Source organism: Vipera ursinii (genome assembly GCF_947247035.1).
Source record: "Vipera ursinii genome assembly, chromosome: Z".
Lineage (NCBI taxonomy): Eukaryota > Metazoa > Chordata > Lepidosauria > Squamata > Viperidae > Vipera > Vipera ursinii.
Genome location: NC_139517.1, coordinates 55,299,774 through 55,317,114, shown reverse-complemented (window position 1 = coordinate 55,317,114; position 17,341 = coordinate 55,299,774). Strand labels below are relative to the sequence as shown.

At 43.0% G+C, this 17,341-nt stretch overlaps 1 protein-coding gene across 1 annotated transcript in view; it reads right to left on the bottom strand.

The window, feature by feature from the left end:
- The window catches only part of INVS (inversin), a gene marked incomplete at its 5' end in the record, with an annotated part of 306,815 nt that overhangs the window by 175,902 nt on the left and 113,572 nt on the right, over positions 1–17,341 (bottom strand). The window contains 2 exon segments of the mRNA XM_083377072.1: positions 954–1,121; positions 2,428–2,601. Of these exon segments, the coding sequence (XP_083233198.1) occupies positions 954–1,121; positions 2,428–2,601 (342 nt within the window).

Sequence of the window (17,341 nt, the reverse complement as noted above, 5' to 3'; positions counted from 1 at the left end):
ACAGCTCTCAAAGGGTCACCACCTCCGATATATACTCCTTGTTCGGGGCCCTCTCAAATTTCGCATTGTCCATCAGCTGGGAAAAGGCCTCCAGAGCCCGAAGCAGGCTGCGAGAGGACCATGGAAGCATCCCCTGGCCTCAGATATAGGCAGCAGTGGCCTGTAAAAGCCCTCCGGCACCTGGATCAGGCCACCAGAGAGGCACAGAAGCATCACCCAGCTTTGGTTCCATTCTCTGTTGCAGAGAACAGATCTCATGTGATCTTATGTTACTTTAGGCCTCCATTCTCTGCGAATGCACCAAGGGCCTGGAGCAGCCAAGAAAGTGAAGGATCTCAATCTTCGCCAGGTATTAAAGGCCTGGTGCCTAGGGAGACCTGGGGTAGGGGTGGGGAGGGAATAGCCAGCGTTGAATATTGCAGTGCCACTGCGGTCACTCATAAGGGCGAACAACTGCTGTGGTGCTGCAATATTTGTAATTTTGGGACTTGCTCATAAGCACTAAGGGGTGCTTATTGCGTAAGTTTGAATGAGCGTCAAGTGAACACTTGTCACTCGGGGATTACCTGTATTTCTGTCTTTTACAGATATTCATTAAATTATTTGAGTGGCGTACGATTAGTGGTTATAGAATTCTGAGCTTTAGGGTAATGCAATTTTGGATTTATCAAGTAGTTTTCAATAAATCTACCTTTTTCTTAAATAACTAATTTAGCCAAGTCCTAAACTATGAGACAATAAAGAATGTAGCAGCCATTTGCATAGTTTTTTGTCTTACTCCATAGCCAAGACAAATAACCATTTCGGTTAATCTTTTCTTTTCTTTTCACTGCTAAAAGTAAAGATTCAGAAATTTATTCAATATTCTAAATGGAATATTACTGCAAAATAAAGTACAATTGTAAGTATTATCTCTGGTGTGACATATGACCAACATTGAAAAAAAATCATACCAAAATGCATTTGACAGTATGAACTGCACTGGGATCCTTGTGATTAGCTGCCCAATGAAGTGGAATTCTGCCTTCAATGTCTGGGATTCCAATGTTAGAATCATGTTTGATAAGAATTTTCACATGCTCTGGATTATTGTAATAGGCACTCCAGTGAAGAGCAGTTTGCTAAGAATAACAGTAGACACAAAGAATACTTTTTTAAAATAAAAAATGAAATAAATTGCATCTAAAATTAACAATGTAGTTGTAGTTATGCCATTGTGCTTAATGTGTTTGATTAGGACCAATGAGACCCAGGTTCAAGTTTCCACTTTACTTTGGAGTTTATTGGATGACTCCGGGCAAGCTCTTAATATCTGATAAAGTTCCTGTTGTGAGGATAAACTGTGGAAATATAGATAGCTAGATAGCTAGATCTCCTTTGCTATTAATTAAACCAATGGTCCCAGTCTGTGATCTAGGAAACTCTAATGATTCATGAAGATAGTGAAAGTAACTTATTAGAGAACCTAATCAGTCTATTGTAATAGTTAAGAAATCAGGCTACTAGAAACTGGGAGACTAAGTTCTAGTTTTGCCATGGATATGAAATCATCTGGAATTACCTTGATCCAATCACTTTCTCTTAGCCCCAGGAAGGAAGTAATGGCAAACCAGTTCCAAAGGTCATACCAAGAAAGATGCCAGCAGTCAAATAACCTTGCAATGTACAATCCAGCCAAAAATGTCAAAAGGTTTCAGGGTTCACTAACATCTCTTGAGACTTGACAAGCTCACATATTTCAGCCATTAGTTTTTGTTGAAAGAACAGCTAAAGTGTGCTATGAATCTACAAGCATTGTTTTTCCAACACTCAATTATACTCAAAAACCTTTAACAATTTTACAGTGTATATAAAGGAGAAAGGTAGGAACCTGCATCTCAGAGGGAAAATATAAAGTGAAAAAAGATAATAAAAATAGTAACACTGAAATAGATTTCTTCAGGAAATTTGTAATTATTAAAAATAATAAACTAAAATAATAGAAACAAATTATTTAAAGATAATTATTTTCATAAATTTCAGAGCTTGAAAACAATTGAAGATAAGTACTTAGTTAATAGAAAACAGCAAATTTCTGTTTAGCATCTGGTATAGCTAATTGCACAACTATAGTCTTCAGTTGTTTTATGGACATGCAGAAATGGAATGCAAAGTATTAATTCCTTGCTTGCTAATATTTTTTTTGCATTATTTGTGAAAAGATAAAATTGATTCAGAACAATACTGACTCCAGATTTCTCTAGAGTTTCTAGATTTAGATTTATGATTCTTGATTTTAGATATATTTTTAATGTAAAAATGATCAAATGAATTCCATCAATTAAAATAGACCAGCTATTTTAAACTGTTTGCTCTGGTTAAACCTTCTGAGAAAGTTTTGGTAGAATATTTTCAAACAGATAGCTCTATTTACCAAACATTTTTTACCTTGTTCTTGTCCTGTGTATCTACTTCTCCTGGTGCCATATACTTTAGCAACAAAGCTAAGCACTTTGGATTCTTATGCTGGGTAGTTAGGTGTAAAGGAATGATTTCTTCCAAATCCTTCTTCATCCAGTTTGCTCTATGAGCAAGTAAAAGTTTCATAAAGCGATAATTGCCCTAGATAATTTAATGGAAGAGGGAAGGGAAAAGAGATAGAAGTCAAATTTAGCTAGACCGGAGTGTCAGACTCAATTTCACTGAGGGCCACATCAGCATTATGATTGCCCTCAAAGGCCCAGATGGGCGTGGCTGGGTAGGCATAGATGGGTAGTCACAGCTCAGTTACGGCGATTAGTTCTATGTGGCTGGGGAGGCATGGCCAGCTCAACTGGCTGGTTCGTCACTGCTCACTCAGTGTGGCTGACTCAGTATGGCCAGGTAGACGTGGCTGCGTAGGCATGGTCAGATAGGTGCAGCCAGCCCAGCTCCGCTGACTTGGGACAGCTGGATCAATAGGGAGCAAGTTGCACCAAGTCGACGTGGGGACAATTGGTGCCACACAAGCTCGCCTCCCCAAACTGTCAGCAGCCAAGCACACGCATGCACAACACACACACATACACATTCCAAGTTTGGGGACTTTTATCTACAAAGGAAAGAGAGGTCCTTCTCAATAATAATATCAACTTTAGAATAAGCATGGCTGCAGCCATTTTTTCCTTCTCATTCCTAGTTGCCACATACTGTAGCATGGGGGGGGGGTTGCCAGGTGCTGTGCTAGTCAAAACAGGCTTTCTCTCTTCAACTTTCTCTCATGGGAACCAAGGTCATCGGCTGCTCCTGAAACTGCAGGCTGGGCCTTTCATGAAAAGACTGCCAACAAGCTGAATGGGGAAATGTAGTTGCTTGCATAGCTTTAGGGGTGGGATTTCTAAACTTTGTATTGGGGAATTGGTTTCACTTTTGAAATGCTGATACTCTGTATCAATAAACATGTTCTTTGAGGAATTTGCAAGCCTCAGAATTCTGCTTTATTTGTCTCTGTCAATTGGACCCATGACATTAAACCAAGTCTCATAAAACTTCATTTCTCAGGGGGCTGGTCCCTGGCTGCCTACCCACTCACTTTTGGGAGAGCGATAAAGACCCGGTGAAAACTTGAGGTGGAGGAGAAAGTTGAAACTGTTGCTAGTGTCAATGGGACTCAGGCTGTTGGAGCACAGGCTGGTGCTCCAGCCACCAAAGAGGAGTCACTGGCAGTGGCTCGGCCGAAAACCAGGTTGATCCAACCTGGGAAGCTGGTACCGCAGGAAGGAGCTACAGACTTAGTGAACCTCTTCCAAGCCGAGGCTGCCCCTCAGTGCAGGAGTACTCCTGTAACCACTGGAGAGGAGTTTTTATTGCTGTCATCTTAGGGTTCTTCGTCTGCGGATGGAAAGAAAGGAAAGGGCTCGATGGGATGGGATGACTCTGAGGAATGGAGATTTCAATCAGCAGTCCACAGCCCCTCACTAAAACAGCTGAAGGAGAAGTTCGACCAGCGGGAGGTAAAACATACAATTCCTATTGCCCAGGAGGGAGGTGCCAAGGGTGCCTCCCCCTTGCCGGAGTTCCAGCCCAACTGCTGGAGCCCACACTGCTTCACACATCCCACCAGCTGCGATACTGAGTCCCATACCCCAGCCAAGCCCACTGCCATGGCCTCGGGATGCCAGTCCCAGAGCCCAGCCAAGAGAAGTCTGGAGACTGATTCGGCCACATCCCCAGGACAGCAAGTGGCCCAGGATCAGAAGCAGGTACAGGTGTCCCTGCCAAGATTCGAGCCACCTCCTACCAAGCTCACTTTTGATGGGGATCCTGAAAAGCTGACTTTCTTCCTAAACCAGGTGTGGGCTCATTTGGATTGCTACACTTATGCCTATCTGGATGGGGCTATGATGGTGAATGCTGTGATGGCAAATTTGGAGGGGGAAGCTGCTGACTGGGTAATCAACCTCCATGATGAGGGGTCTCCTGAACTGAACAACATTAATCTATTCATGGAGCAACTGAGCGGTCAGTTTGAAGATGAGTCCCAAGTCCTGATGGCTGAGAAAGAAATCTACCGCCTGAGGCAGAGAGGTTGCCCTGCAAAGGAATACATTGGTGAATTCAGGAAAATTGTTAATCAGTTGGGGCAGTGGCCTGAATGGTCAATTACTTCAAACAAGAGCTAGATCATGACTTACTTCAAGCCTGCATCATTCAAGGTTTCCCTAATCTATTATGTGTTACCATATAGCTGTGGAGCTAGACATCGAATTGGATCGTCCCAAAAAGTCAAACATCAATGAAGTCAAGCCATTGTGTGGCCAAGGGAAATGCCTCTATGGCTGACATCCCCAAGCTTCTGCAGCCACCAGCATCACCCAAGTGCCAGCCAGGGCTCCCATCAAGTGCTACCAGTGTGGTCAGATGGGTCATCGAGCTATGGAGTGCCCTGCTCTTCATCCTCAACATAGGAGTGTGCCTGTTGCTGCGGCAAAACTGTGAAGGGCTCCCAGAGGGGGAGAGAAAGAACCAACTGGGCGTGCCAAGATCCAGACGTTGAAAACTCTGCTTCCGCTGAGCTCGAAGCGAAGCCCCTAGCTGAGGTGCAACAGATGCTGGAACCATATGGCAGTGATGAGGAATGTGAGGAAGACCCCATACTGAGTCGGCCCATTCCAACCTAGACAAATGACTCTGACTAAGCAAATTACTACTACTGGCAGACGGAACATAGTAAACGTCTGGAATGAGAGCACCAAGCTCTTCAATATAAACAGTTCTTTTTCCCATGACCTGAACAGGATGATTGGAAAAAGAGTAAAGTTCACAAAGTTCAGGTTCAGGCTCGTGCATCTCTGTGTAAAGCTCTTTTCTGTAGGTAACATGTAATGCTGTTCCACTGTCCAAAGTCCAAAGAAGTCATCTGTCATACTCTGGTTGAGGCTGTGGATCGTTGGTCACAACTAATGTGACAAGTGGAGCTTGTGGATCATGCCTGGAACCACGACCACGACCTTGTCGTCCGCCTCTACCTCTGCCTCCTCTGGAATCTGTTCCTCTGGGCTGGTACGTGACGGGCGCTGGAACTCGTTGGGGACAATCCCGGGTGGCATGTCCCACACGATTGCAGAGGTAGCATCTTGGCATCCTTGGAACATAGGTCCTTCCACGGAAGGCACGCCTCGCCGAAGCTCTTGATGCAGGTGGTTCCCTTAAATGTGGCGCAGCTTGCATAAGTGCCTCTTCTTCGGTTAAAATTCTGCATACATGATCCACTGTGCGTTGAGCAATAGGCACTTGATTAATCTTGGAAATAGCATCTTTCCACTCATGATTCAAAGAATTGATGATAATGCTGATCATTTGAAAATCATCAATAGGATAGCCTTTTTCACCCAGTTCTTTTCTAATACCTTTCATTTTAGTCAAATGTGCTCCAATATGTTCACCAGGTTTTAATCTGGAACCATGGAACTCAGACAAAAGTAAACATATAGACTCAATTGATGTAGGCCGATAACATGTCTCTAACTGAGTCCAAATTTGTTGGGCAGTTGCATCTTGTGAAAACGTGAGCTGCAATTCAGTGTCCATTGACATCAATAATGTTGTGCATGCTCTATTATCCAAGTCCCATATGTCAGGAATCCATGGCTGGGCAGGAGGATTAAATACCATCATGTGAGTACCTTCTCTGCGTAGCAAAAGTCCAACCTCACTGATCCATGCCCTGTAATTCTGTCCTGACTTCTTTAATTTTGAATCACCAGCCAGTGGTACAATGGAAGGTGTTTGATGAGGAATATACAATTGAGGTACTGGCTGTGCAGGTTGTGCAATCTGACCATAACCTGCAGGGGGCACCAGTGGCGTCTGTGCCTGTGCCTGGACATGCGGCAGTTGCATTGAAGCTGCCGGTAGTATTGGTGCTGGCTGTGACTGTCTTTGAGCTGCTATTCTACCCTGGCCAGCAGGAGGCGCTGGCGCTGGGGCTGGTGCAGTAGCATAACCTGCAGATGACACTGGCCTCCGCATATAAGAACCCGGTGGCAATTGCATGTGGGTTAAATATGGCTGTGTTCTGCCAGGTAGAGGGACTTGCATAGAAGCAATATTAACAGGAGAAGCAATAGTAACAGGAATCCTAGCACCATCAGGGACTGGAGCCTCAGATAACGGCAGAAATCTTGTATCTCTGAGCAAAGATTCCTGCATGGACAGTTGCGAGAGTGAGAGCTCCAATTCATGTCTTAATGCAGCTTCACCAGTAGATGGTGCTATAACATTTGCTTCAGGCATCACTGTGGCTCTGTATGGCCTTTGGGACAGCCCATAATCATGTGACATAGGAGCCTCCGGTTCCCATTCGTCTGGCATGACACTCAATGATGGGCGTGACTTTGGCTTTGGGAAAGAAGGAGGCAATATGGCTTCTTCTTGTGGGTGTGGCAATATGGCCGGTTCTTGCTCATAACACCTCTCATATTGCTGAACCATTGACACATATTCCTTTGCCTGCTGCAAACGCTTTTCAAAACCCCCAATTTGTTCACAGTAGCCTTGCATAGCCCTATCTCGCATAGTTTGCTTGGGGCTTGAAGGAGCAGAAGGAATTTTCTTCGGCTGAACTTTAGGTTTTGCTCCAAGCCTTTGAAATTCATCTTGAGCCCCTGGAGTGTGAACATTTTCAAAAGCAGCTGCCAGGGAGCTTAGAAAAGTAGAAAAAGGAGTGACTGACCTTGCATCGTCGACAGGAGCAGGTGTGTCTTCTCCAAGGCGTGTGGCTGAAGCGATCGGAGTTCTTAAAGTTGAAGTGAGATGCCCCACAGACAGACTCCTTTTCAGCCGTGGCTTCCTTCCTGACATGTTTCAGCAGTTAATCACCGCTGCCTCACTAGAACTAACTAACTGATAACAGCCGCAGAAACATGCATCTCTAAAAACATAAATCAAACCATCCTCTGCTACCAAATGTTAAGGTATAAATCGCCTTAGTAGAGGGCGAAGGACCGTGCTTCAGAGAATGCATGATGTGCATGAAGGAAGGAAATAAAACACGACGCATAATCTTACTAAATACCTTTTAATTACAAAAATATAAAAACTAAATATATATTATAAAGAGAGCTAGCTGACTACATCCTAATGTAACAGACAGTAACAGCAAAGTGAAAGACAATAAAGAAATAACTGTGTGAACTTTTTCTAGACATGCGCACTAGACAGACTGAAACCATAACATAACTAGTCATATGGGATTCACTATGGTTACCAGATAAGTTATCACAACAGGTGCAGAGAGCAGGGGAAATGTACAGTTAGAAATGAACTTTTCTGACGAACAAAAAAAAAAAGTGCAGTGACATATTTTGCCATTCCCGCCAGAATAGTAGTGCCCAAAATAGAAGCTCACATGAATTTGAGTGTCCTGATAGAGTCAGGGTGCTCTTGATGCTTCATAAATCTATGTACTGTACTGAAACTGAGCATCCAAGCAAAGCTATTGCCTCGTCCATGGGGTTTGAACAGGCTGATGGGTCTCTCATCAGAGGTGCTCTGGCGACACACCTAACCAAACCTATATGGTTAGAAATGGGTCAGCATTGGGAAACCATCCGTTTTGTGGTGGTCCCGAAGATGACTGAAGCAGTAATTTTGGGGCTAGTGTGGCTTGACAAATGGTATCCTCACATGTGGTGGCAAGAGGGAATGTGCAAGTTAAGACTAGGGTGTTGTGATTCAGTGTCAGCCTGTACTCCCAGCAGCTGAGGAATCTGAGGAGGAGGAGGGGTTTGGAGAGCCTTCGGTGTCAGAGGGAGGCTCTGATGCACTGCAGGACTCTCAGCCTGGCCCCTCCAGTCGTGTTCCTCATGAGACTCAGCTGTGTGAGGAGGAGGTGTTGGACTCAGAGGAGTCACTGCTGAATCTGTTCAGAGATGCAAGAAGCAGAAGGCAATCCAGCAGAGCAGAGCAGAGCAAATCTCTGAGGCAACCCAGTGAAAGGAGAAGGCATTGAGAAGACATGCCTTGGGACAGATAATAAAACGGGAAGGTGTGGGCGGTGCTCGTTGCTGAAGGCAACCATTCGGAGACATTCAAAGAGAATCCTGGTCTGTTCTTGCTAATCTGTTTGATTCTTGTTAGACTCTTGTTGGATGTTTTGAACCGGCCAGATGGAGGGTTCCCCAGGGGTTTTCTTGCCCTCCGAACTGACTGATTATGCTGTTGTGTTCAGCAAGATGGAGGCAGATCAATTACCCCCGCACAGGCCCTATGACTGCCCCATTTAGTCCCTGATGCGCCTCTCGCAGTGGGGTGTTTCTACTCCACATCGGACCCCAAGTTGGCTGCATTGCGGGACTTTCTCGACAAGAATTTGGCTCATGGTTTCATCCAGCCCTCGTCCTCGCCAGTGTCTGCACCCGTGCTCTTTGTCAAAAAGAAGTCTGGCGAATTGTGGCTTTGCTGCGATTATAGAAAATTAAATGCCATCACGGTGCGCAATCGATACCTGCTGCCCCTCATCCCCGAACTCTTGGACTGACTCCGGGAGGCAAAGATCTTCATGAAACTGGACTTGCGTGAAGCTTCCAATCTTGTCAGAGTTCAGTTGGGTGATGAGTGGAAAACAGCATTTGGTACTTGATACAAACACTTTGAATAGTGATGCCATTTGGCCTGACCAACGCCCCCGCCGTGTTCCAGCATTTTATGAACAATATTTTCCAGGACTTGTTAGATCAGTTTGTCATGATCTACTTGGACGACATCCTGATCTACTCCCCGTTGCGAGAGGTGCACCATCAGCATCTCCGTCAGGTCCTGCAGCGACTCCAAGAACATCGGCTATATGCCAAATTGGAGAAGTGCCAGTTCTACCAGGTGACCATCAATTTCCTGGGTCACTGCATTTCTCCTGAGGGCATCACCATGGAGCCAAGTAAGGTCAAGTCTTTGCAGAGTTGGCAACCCCCATGTCGTGTGAAGGATGTTCAGCAACTTTCTTGGGTTTGCCAACTACTATCGGGCTTTCATCCCTGGGTTTGCTACCATGACAGCCCCGCTCACTTGGCTCCTGCAGAAAAAGATTCGGTTTCAGTGGGACGCTCCAGAACAACAGGCTTTCCAGGATTTTAAGGAAGGCTTCATGAAGGAGCCCATTTTGAAGCATCCTGACCCGCAATGGCCATTTGTTGTGGAGGCGGATGCCTCCGACATTGCCATTGGGGCAATGTTACTCCAGGTGACGATGCCTGGCAGTAGCCTCTTCCCTTGTGCGTATCATTTGCAGAAACTGAATCTGTCAGAGCGCAACTATACCATCTGGGAGAAGGAGCTTCTGGCCATCAAAATGGCATTCAAGGCCTGGAGGCATCATTTGGAAGGGGCACAGCATCAAATCGAGGTCCGGACGGACCATAAGAATTTGGAAAGCCTGCAGACCACTTGGAAATTGAACAGCCAGATTTGGTGGTCTCTTTTCTTTGTGAGGTTCAATTTCCATGTCACGTACACACTGGAACATCGTGACAGAGACAGCACCTGCGAGTACAAGGTCGCCAGTATTCGGGACTCCCATTGGCTGAAAGGTCACTTTCAGTACCTGATCGAATGTAAAGGCTACGGACCAGAGGAATTCACCTGGGAGGATGCAACCACCATTCATGCTCCTGCTTTGGTGTCTGCCTTCCATGAACAATTCCCATCCCGACCACATCCAGATCGGCAGACCCAGGGGAAGGACCCTGCGGTGTGGGATAGTGTTGTGATTCAGTGTCAGCCTGTGCTCCCAGAAGCTGAGTCTGAGGAATCTGAGGAGGAGGAGGGGTTTGGAGACCCTTCAGTGTCAGAGGGAGGCTCTGATGCACTGCAGGACTCTCAGCCTGGCCCCTCCAGTCATGTTCCTCATGAGGCTCAGCTGTGTGAGGAAGAGGTGTTGGACTCAGAGGAGTCACAGCTGAATCTGTTCAGAGATGCTAGAAGCAGAAGGCAATCCAGCAGTGCAGAGCAGAGCAAATCTCTAAGGCAACTCAGTGAAAGGAGAAGGCATTGAGAAGGCATGCCTTGGGACAGATAATAAAAGGGGAAGGTGTGGGCAGTGCTGGTTGCTGAAGGCAACTGTTTGGAGACATTCAAAGAGAATCCTGGTCTGTTCTTGCTAATCTGTTTGACTCTTGTTGGATTCTTGTTGGATGTTTTGAATCATGTATTTTTGGTTGAAGAAAATATTCTGCCACTTTTTTGTTTGAAAGACTTTATTATTTGGAACTATAAATAAATTTGGGTTGGGTTTTTCCAGCCTATTGATTGTTAAAAGGAAAAAGGGATTGTCCCTGACACACAAACAGGGCTGGTCGTAGGCTGGAACAGAACATAGGGATGGGACCCTCCCCACCCGAGACTGATGATAAAACAGACACTGGCCATCTGCAAAACTCATGGGAGGTCCCATGAAATCCTAAAGACTGTAGCTGAAACGTTATTGGGGACTCAACTTGTCCCCACTGAGTACCGAAATTTGGCAGAAGCCTTTAGTGAAAAGGAATGTGATGTCCTTCCCCCATACCGGGCTACAGACTATGCTATTGAAATTCTGCCTGGCGCCAAGCTCCCCAAACCAAGGATGTACTCTATGACACCCAAGAGATGAAGGAACTAAGAGAGTACATTGATAAAAACTTAGGTAAGGGTTTCATTGAACCAGCCAAATCACCCGTGGTTGCTCCCATGCTTTTCAAGGAAAAGAAAGATGGCTCTCTTAGATTGTGCATGAATTTCCCTTCTCTCAATGCTGTTAGTATGGAAAATACATAACTCCTCCCCCTGATGAAAGACATGTTGGCCCACCTGGGCAGTGGATTTTTTTTTTTACCAAGCTGGATTTATCAGCAGCTTATTATCGCATCCGGATTAGGGAGGGGGATGAATGGAAAACAGCCTTTAATTGTGGTGATGCCTTGTGGACTACAAGGGGCCCCTGCTGTATTCATGCAGTTGATAAATCAAGTGCTCCATAATCATTTATACAAAGGATTTTTAGTTTATCTTGATGACATCCTTATTTACACTGAAACCATGGATGAACACATCAAATTAGTCTGTGATGTATTAAAAGAGCCTTGGTGGAGCAGTGGGCTAATGCCTCCTTAAGTAACACCAGCTGCCTGCAATTAGTACAGGTTCGAGTCCCACCAGGCTCAAGGTTGACTCAGCCTTCCATCCTTCCGAGGTAGGTAAAATGAGGACCCAGATTGTTGGGGGCAATAAGCTGACTTTGTAATAATGCTGCTTGGGGGCGGGGCGAAAGCCCTAATAAGCAGGCATATACATAGAATGAAGCCTATTGCTAAGCACATTGATTTGTGCTTTAGATTGTAAGCCGCCCTGAGTCTTCGGAGAAGGGCGGGATATACATGGGATTTAAAAAAAAAAAGAATTGTTGAAAGCTAAACTGCATGCAAAACTGACAAAATGCGAATTTCACCAGACACGCATCAACTACCTGGGATATCGGATTTCAAATGAGAAGTAGAAATGGATCCTGCCAAAGTCAAAGCAGTTTTGGAATGGCAACCCCCACGTACCTGTAAACAGCTTCAAAGCTTTCTAGGGTTTGCCAAATTTTATTGTCAATTTATTCCTTCTTTTGCAATGATATCCATGCCAATCACCAACTTACTAAAGATAGGCAAAGGGGAGGAAAAACTCCAACCTTGTCAGCCATTGCAATGTTCATTAGAATGCGAGGTAGCATTCACAAACCTAAAGACACTCTTTGCAGCTGAACCAATCCTTAAGCACCTTGACCCAGGCAACAATTCATAATTCAAGCTGATGCAAGCGATGTGGCCGTGGGTGCTGTTCTTTTACAAAAAAATCACAGAGGAGAATTACAATTACACTTCCCAGAAATTAACTGAAACCGAGAGGAGTTTGGGTGTTTGGAGGAATTACAATTACACTTCCCGGAAATTAACTGAAACCGAGAGGAGGTGGGCAGTTTGGAAGAAAGAGGCTTTTGCAGTTCACTGGGTGTTGCTGACATGGCGTCATTTATTGGAAGGGGGGGGTAATTACCTTTAGAGGTGGACTGTTTACAAAAACTTGGAAGCTCTCAAAACCCCTTGTAAATTATCCCCTAAGCAAGTTCAATGCGCTCAATACCTCAACCATTTTAATTTCACCTTAAAATATATTCCTGGAGGCAAGAACTTTCTGGCAGATGCCCTGTCTAGAATGCCCCAGTTCAAAAGCAACAGAAAGTAATTAACTCCATTATTCCTTTGTTGCAGTCTGCATCCCAAATAACAAGAAGATCGCACACACATAGGCCCCCTATGGGTCCTGACGATCAATCATTGAAGGAGCTAAAGGAGAAGTTAGAGACTGATGCCTGGTTTAAAGAGAACAGGTCTATATTGACTTTAAGAGGGGGATTAGCTTGGAAAGGCTCTACGTTATACCTCCCTGAAAGCCTTAGACTCCAGGTGTTGCAAGGAGTCATGATGCTAAGCAAATGAATTACTTTGGATTTTTAAAAACATTGCATCTAGTGCGGAGGCAATTCTGGTGGCCGAAAATGAAAAAAGACATGGAGACTTAGGTAAAAAGTTGTGCCACTTGTGCTACCATGAAGAAATGTCCTGGAAAACCGCCAGGTTTATTGCAGCAAGTGGCCGACCCCTCTCAGACTTGGGAGGAGATAGCCATGAATTTTATAGTAGAATTACCTGAGAGAAAGGGTAACACAGTAATATGGACTGTGATTGATCTATTTTCCAAACAGGCACATTTCATTGTTTGCTCAGGACTTCCTTCTGCCCAGAAACTAATCAAACTGGCTTTTTTAATACAAGTTTTATTGATTTTAATATTTACATATACATGTATTTGTGAAAAAATATGGTGGTTGGGTAATTAAAATAAGAAATAATCATTTGTAAATAGTTCAGGTTACATCAATAGGGATATCTTCTCTAATTCCCTTAATGATTACATAATCAAAATAAGCAAGTTAGTATATTTCTGGTTATAATCAAATCAATCAACAGAATTCAAAATATATTTTCACTAATACATATCAATATCCTGTTTTTAAATTTTATGTAATTGCAATAAGATATTTTAGCATAACCTATTTTATATGTACTGCTCAAAAAAATAAAGGAAACACAAGAAAAGACATCCTACTATTAAATACAGTACATTGTGTTGTTTAAGTGTTCCCCTTATTTTCTTGAGCGGTATATATATGTATATACACACACACACACACTTAATTTTGGGTGACCCACAATTCCCTATTTCAATAAAGAATAATTCTTTTGTCTACAAAACTTATATTGTTCATTACAAAACATTCTTATGTTTTACCATTAAAGTCTAATTTTCATCTTAGCAAATCACCAATTAGAAATGTATTTTTTCCCTTAACCGTTCAACAATTAGTAAAATGCTATCTTTTATATACAAAATTCTAAATTCTATACTATAGGTCAAAAATAGCCACTGAATATTCTATAAGGCATCTTAACCATACATCAATTATTAAAATATTATCTTTTAATATGTCATTCCAAATTCTATAATATAGTTCGGAGTTATATTTCCTTTACAAATCTAAGAGCTAAATGTAAAATCAGTGATATATTTTTAGAGATTCCCCTTAATCCATAGAAAGATATTTTTATAGTCTATCTTTAGAAATCCCAAAAGATAAACAAGTTCAGCCTTTTAAATCTAACTCTTTCCTTCCTTTTATGTCAATCATGCTTCACTCTTGGTATCTTTAAATTGGTATCTTTAAATATATCTTCCTTTCTTCCTATACCCCTTATTTGAATCCAGGGAGCGTATCCAAATGTCAGTTTTATAAGGAACATGTCCCCTTTGTAACCATTGTATTTTTGCTTTGGTAATTCAGTTTTTGGTGGCTAATATAATATAATATAATATAATATAATATAATATAATATAATATAAAGGGACGCGGTGGCTCAGTGGGTTAGGACGCTGAGCTTGTCATCAGAAGGTCGGCAGTTTGGCGGGTCGAATCCCGAGTGCCGCGTAGCAGAGTGAGGTGCCTGTTACTCGTCCCAGCTTCTGCCAACCTAGCAGTTTGAAAGCACGTAACAATGCAAGTAGAAAAATAGGGACCACTACGGTGGGAAAGTAACAGCGTTCCATGTGCCTTTGGCATCTAGTCATGCCGGCCACATGACCACGGAGATGTCCTCGGACAAGCGCTGGCTCTTCGGCTTTGAAACGGAGATGAGCACCGGCCCCTAGAGTTGCAAACGACTAGCACGCATGTGCGGGGGAACCTTTACCTATAATATAATTGTCATTAAATCAGTCAAATCTTTTTGTTCTTCCAATTCTATCTGGGTTAGGTATTGTCAGGGCTTTTTTTCTCATAGAACGCTCAGAACAGAGTTCCGGAAACTTTTTTGGATGGAACCTTGTAGGATAGGCAAGGCGGGTTGTATGACATGTGTGAGTTCCGGCACCTTTTTCTTTTACAAAAAAAGCACTGGGTATTTTATTTGTCATTTGATTAATTGAATTCTCAATATAGTGTATTTGAAGGCCTTTAGTGTCTTCACTCTTGGTGTTGCTTTCTTCAGGTGCTGTTACTTTTTGGCTTGTACGTTTTGTAGAAAGTTTGGACTTTAAGGTTTTCTGTAAGTTGCTTTTGTTGTTCTTTGAAATCTCCTGTTTTAATGTTAGTTTCCACTTCTTCTATTTGGTTTTGGGTTATCTTTTCTCATTTAAGGTCAGAGTTTATTTGGTGGCTTTAAATTGTCAGATTTTTCTTGCAGTTTGGCTTTCATTTGCCCTGTCATTGCCAATATCATATCCAGTATTAGTTTATAATCAAGTGGCGGGATGTATTCATCCATTTCATTGTTGTTTACAGTTAAATCTTCCATGGAGGCTGTTTTAATAATAGTCAAAGATTTTCCACCTCCTGAAGAGTTGTATCCAGTGCCAGGTGTTCCCACACTTTATCTTCAAGAACAGCTCTGTTATTCAGAGAGCTTTCACAACAGAAAAAGGAAATTTACTTGCTGTACCAGGTTTTGCCACAAGATGTCATCAATAACATATAATATGCAATGTAAGAGGGGTTTTTCTTTTTCTTTTTCCAAATTAATATAGAACTTTTGTAGAATTAGTCCAATTTTTTTAATACACAGTTTAAAAAAAGAATAGGATAGTGAGTCCCCAGCAACAAATAGAAGCTTTTTAGTAAGTACAACTGAAATTGATTAAATTCTTTGCTGCATTAATTGGATTTCTTTTGTAACTTTGAGGCTTTAAGCTTTGTTCCCAAAGTAGGTATTCACCGTTTTCTCAAAAATAGGAAAGGAGATTTTCAGGAAAGTCCCACAGGAAGATGATTAAAGGAATAGGAAAGGTAAAAGCTCACCCAGGTCTTCCAGATTGCTTTGTAGTGCTAGGTAGTATTTTTGGCTTTCGGCAGGGAGCAGCTTAGTGATCGGCCATCTTTATGGCCGGTCTCTTCTTCTTCGGGCCAAAGGAGGTGATCCCGGATTCCAGCAGAGGGCTGCCACCCTTCCGCGATCGCAGGGAAGTCCTCCTCTCAGTAATCGCCCCTCCAGGGTGATTTTTGACCCTTTTCAGGGTCCTCCAAACAAGAAAAAAACAGACGGCAGGAGACTGTCCCTGAACATCCAGAAGCGCTGCGCACGCGAACCAGAAATCACTAATCAAACTGTTTTTGAAGCACATGGTGCCCCAAAGCAGATTATCTCTAATAGGAGGATACAGTTTACTGCAAAATTTTGGAGGGAGTTTGTTAAACTGATTGGGTCCTTCCAGGAGCTTTCATCTGCTTTTCATCTGAATACTAATGGAAAAAGCTAACGCAATGGTGGAACAGTACCTCAGATGTTATGTAAATTACCAGCAGTCAAATTAGTCTGACTTTTTACCTTTTGCAGAGGTAGCCTACAATAATACTGTGCACAGTACTGGTCTCACCTCATTCAAAACAGTGATGGGTAGAGTAGAGATTTTGTACCCATGCCTGAGTTCCCACAGGAGCCACTTACTTCCCAAATCTTGTACCAATGGGTGACATTTTTCCAGGGGGTTTGGGTGAACGTGAAGAAAGCATTGGCTAAAGCCTCAAAGGTTTACAAGGAGCAAGCAGACAAATGATGTTCCCCTCAAAAACCTTTTTATGTTGGACAATTAGTTTATCTTTCAATGAAATATCTGCGGTTAAAATTGCCCAGCAAGAAATTGGGTCCAAAATTTCTTGGTCCTTGTGACGGTGGAGTTAAATTTCCACAATTGTTGGGGAAAGTTCATCCTGTGTTTCATTGCAGTCTTTTAAAACCTGTGTCAGAGTCCACCTTAAGACCTGTTCCAAAAGAGCCGCCTGGTCCAGTAGTGGTGGAGGGAGAGACACATTATGAGATCAAACGTATTCTGGATTCTAGGTTGTACAAGGGAAAACTACAATACCTTGTCCAGTGGAAAGGTTACCCCCTTTCAAAGGCTACATGGGTAAAATGTGAAAATGTGAAGGTGGATAGGTTAATAAAAAATTCTTTATGGTAAGTACCTTCACAAGCCCCGTTGGGATGACTAAGCTGATTTCTGTTCCCCTTGCAGGATATTCTTTCTTTCTGAAGAGGAGCTGACTGCCAACTTTAGAATGAGCATGGCTACAGCTGAATGGGGAAAGGTAGTTGCTTGTATAGCTTTAAAGGTGGGATTTCTTAATTTTGTATTGTATTTTGTATTTTTCGATGACAAAGCAGCAGCCTCATAATATAATTTAAAATTAGGCATTTTAAGACTGCCTCTTTCACGCATATCTTACATTATCTTAAATTTAACTTGTGGCTTTTTC